This window comes from Elaeis guineensis, chromosome 10 (genome assembly GCF_000442705.2).
Source record: "Elaeis guineensis isolate ETL-2024a chromosome 10, EG11, whole genome shotgun sequence".
Taxonomy (NCBI): domain Eukaryota; kingdom Viridiplantae; phylum Streptophyta; class Magnoliopsida; order Arecales; family Arecaceae; genus Elaeis; species Elaeis guineensis.
Window position 1 is genome coordinate 5,321,269 of NC_026002.2, and position 3,002 is coordinate 5,324,270.

General features: G+C 46.6%; 1 protein-coding gene across 1 annotated transcript; it reads left to right on the forward strand.

The window, feature by feature from the left end:
• The first annotated feature begins 1,215 nt into the window (after positions 1-1,215).
• On the forward strand, positions 1,216-2,643 carry LOC105053118 (uncharacterized). Its single transcript, XM_010934161.4, has one exon. The coding sequence runs from the start codon at positions 1,497-1,499 to the stop codon at positions 2,424-2,426; it is 930 nt and encodes a 309-aa protein (XP_010932463.2). The 5' UTR covers positions 1,216-1,496; the 3' UTR covers positions 2,427-2,643.
• The last annotated feature ends 359 nt before the right edge of the window (positions 2,644-3,002 follow it).

Here is a 3,002-nt window from a genome sequence, read left to right on the forward strand (position 1 = left end):
CAACAATCAGGCCTTACTGTATTGGTTTGTAATGCCACAATTGAGTCAAGATGAAGAACATATACATATACATATACATATACATATATACATACATACATATATATTTGTCTCGTGAAATTACTGGTTCGAACACTTACACATCAATCTACATTTGATTTAGGTCCAATTGGTGTAAATACTTTTCCATTTAGGTTAGCTTTATGGCTAAATTACCGCCAACTAAAATGAAACTACACTTTCCAGTTATGAATGCAGGCATGACCTAAGATTCTAGGAATTTGATGAAGGCCGGATCATCTAGTTCAACCTAATTCCGGCCGGAACCATTCAATTCATTAAGTGAATGATGACTATAAATGTGGCTACGAATGAAGGAATGTGGAATCCTTTGATCTAGATGGTCCACATAGGTAGACATTGCGGACATGGTTTTGGACTTATGGAGCCCTCAGACTAGTCCAAATAGTTTGATTTGTTGCCCCAAAAGTTATCCACTAATCAACTCTTCAAATATTTTTGTCCAAACAATTTTTTCTCAAAACTCAACTCTTGAAATGTAAGGCCTTACAGTGTGAATCACAAGCCGGATTACATGTTGACCTGCTGGAGCTATCCAGGGTTCTACTCGGTCAAACCACGTTATGTGAGCCTGCCCACATTGGCTGCCCTTCCCGTGGTTCCCGTGTCTCGCAGCCATCTCCACACCGGTTCCCCCTGTGGTGACCAAACGCGTCAAGGCGGCTTTCCGAGACGAAAAGCTGCGCGTGTTTATTTATTTATTTATTTATTTGGTCCCATACGCCACAACTTTTGCGTGGCAAAGACGGAACGTTAGAATTAGAATCCAAGTAGTTTGGTTCCAAAATGCTCCTCGTCTTCTCCAGGTCAATTTTTTCCTTCCGCAAATTATAATACAACTCTAAAGATCAGCACTTTTTTCTCCTTTTTTTTTAAAAAAAAAGGGAAGTAGAAATCAGGACATTTGTTGAAAGAAAGTGTTGGATGGGCAGACCAAAGAGATGGAACTTGGAAGGGTACTAAGGTCATTCCTCCTTTTCTAGAAGGCCCATGGGTTCATGTCATCATGCATCACCCACTTACAAACAAGCCACTGGGGTTCAACCCATCCCCCAGGTTAACCCCCCTCGGTCCTAATGTTTCAAAGTTTTAGAACTATCTAGAGTACTCCCTTTGAATCCCATCCTTAAATTCCCCCCCAATCTCCCCCACCACCTTTCCCCCATCGCCCTCTTATGCCCCTCTCTCCCTCCTCTCCTACTGCTCCATCTCCCTCTCCCTTTCCCTCAGCTCTCTCAATCTCCCTCATGTCTCCATAAATCTTGCACCAAACTCCAAGAAAGATCCCATCCCTTGGCTTTCTCTCAATCAATACCTTCAACTCAACTCAAAACTCCCTCTCTCTCAACTAACAGCTTCACCTTGTTTCTAGCCAAATCCAGGTAGCCAACCAGAAGACTTGGTCGTTGATAACCATGGGCACTTTGGTAGGCCATGTAGCCCCTGGCTTTGGGTTCCTAGTGATTGGTCTCTGGCACCTCATCAACCACATCAAACTCCACTCCCTCCACCCCAACTCCTATGTTGCACCCCCATGGTTCCCCACCCCAATCCTCCGATACCTCGAGCTCATCCTGATAATACTCGGCAGCCTCGCCTCCATCTCCATGGAGCTCATCATCGGCCCGGAGACCCATCAGCCCTTCGACACCGACGGCACCATCCCTTCCAACCACCTCCACAACTTCGAGCACGCCTCCATCTCCCTCACCTTCCTCATCTACGCCGCCTTCGCCATCGCCTTCGACCGCATCAAGCTGAGGCAGCGCGCCAGCATGACGCAGCTCCTTGGCGCCGTCGCCTTCGGCCAACAGCTCCTCCTGTTCCATCTCCACTCCGCCGACCACATGGGCGTCGAAGGCCAATACCATTGTCTCCTCCAGATCGTGATCGCCCTCTCGCTGGCCACCACTCTGATCGGGATTTGGCTGCCGAGGAGCTTCATGGTGAGCTTCGTGAGGTCGATGAGCATCGCCTTCCAAGGTGTTTGGTTCATTGTCATGGGCTTCATGCTGTGGACTCCGAGCTTAATTCCCAAGGGATGCTTCATTAACTCGGAGGACGGGCACCAAGTGGTGAGATGCCACAGCGACGAGGCCCTCCACCGGGCCAAGTCTCTTGTGAACATCCAGTTCAGCTGGTACGTGGCAGCCATGGCAGTGTTCTCTATGCTGCTCTACTTGTTCTTGACCAAGAGGTACCCGGAGGCGCCGGAGTACCTGCCGTTGGTGAAGGAGGGTGGTCAAGAGGATGATGAGGACTTGGAATCCCAGAAGAGGCTTGGGGAGTCTGACAGCTTTGTTCATATGGGGAAGGGGATTGGAGCCATGGAGCTTGAGAGATAAGTGAAAGAAAGGGTCATTTTTCTTTCTTTTTCATCACCCAGCCTTCTCTCTCTTTTTTTTCTATTTGTTTATTTTGTCTTCAAAGGGTTAATGAGATGGAAAGATGTAGCTGGTGGAAGCATAGGGGGGATTCTTTTCTTGGTTGGATGTATAGCAAGTGGCGTTTATATTTGGTCCTTTTCTCCTTTATAAAGTGACAGATGGAAGGTGGGTTTTATGTTCTGCGTTCTTGGTAGGGACCTTAATTTAAACGAGTGTATCAACTTTCTAGGACGCTTGCAGCTGTAACTATGTGAAATCAATACCTGGGCTGTGAGTGGAAGCTGTGAATGGCAGTGGATATAAGGAGGTACAACCAATTGGTGATACGGCTTTGTGTTGGGCTAAACATATTATATAATTGTCCCATGTCTCGCATGTTGCTATATATGACCTCCTTGTGCTAGACAATACGGGGAAGTTTGAGAAGCTCAGTTGGACCCCACCTTATCCACCTACTCAACCAAAAAAAAAAAAAAAAAAAAGGGAAAGGTTGTGCTTCAACCATCCCAAAAATATTTTGATATACAACTCGAG

Coding starts and splice junctions, on each gene's coding strand:
- LOC105053118 (XM_010934161.4), top strand. CDS start 1,497: ATGGGCACTTTGGTAGGCCATGTAGCCCCTGGCTTTGGGTTCCTAGTG.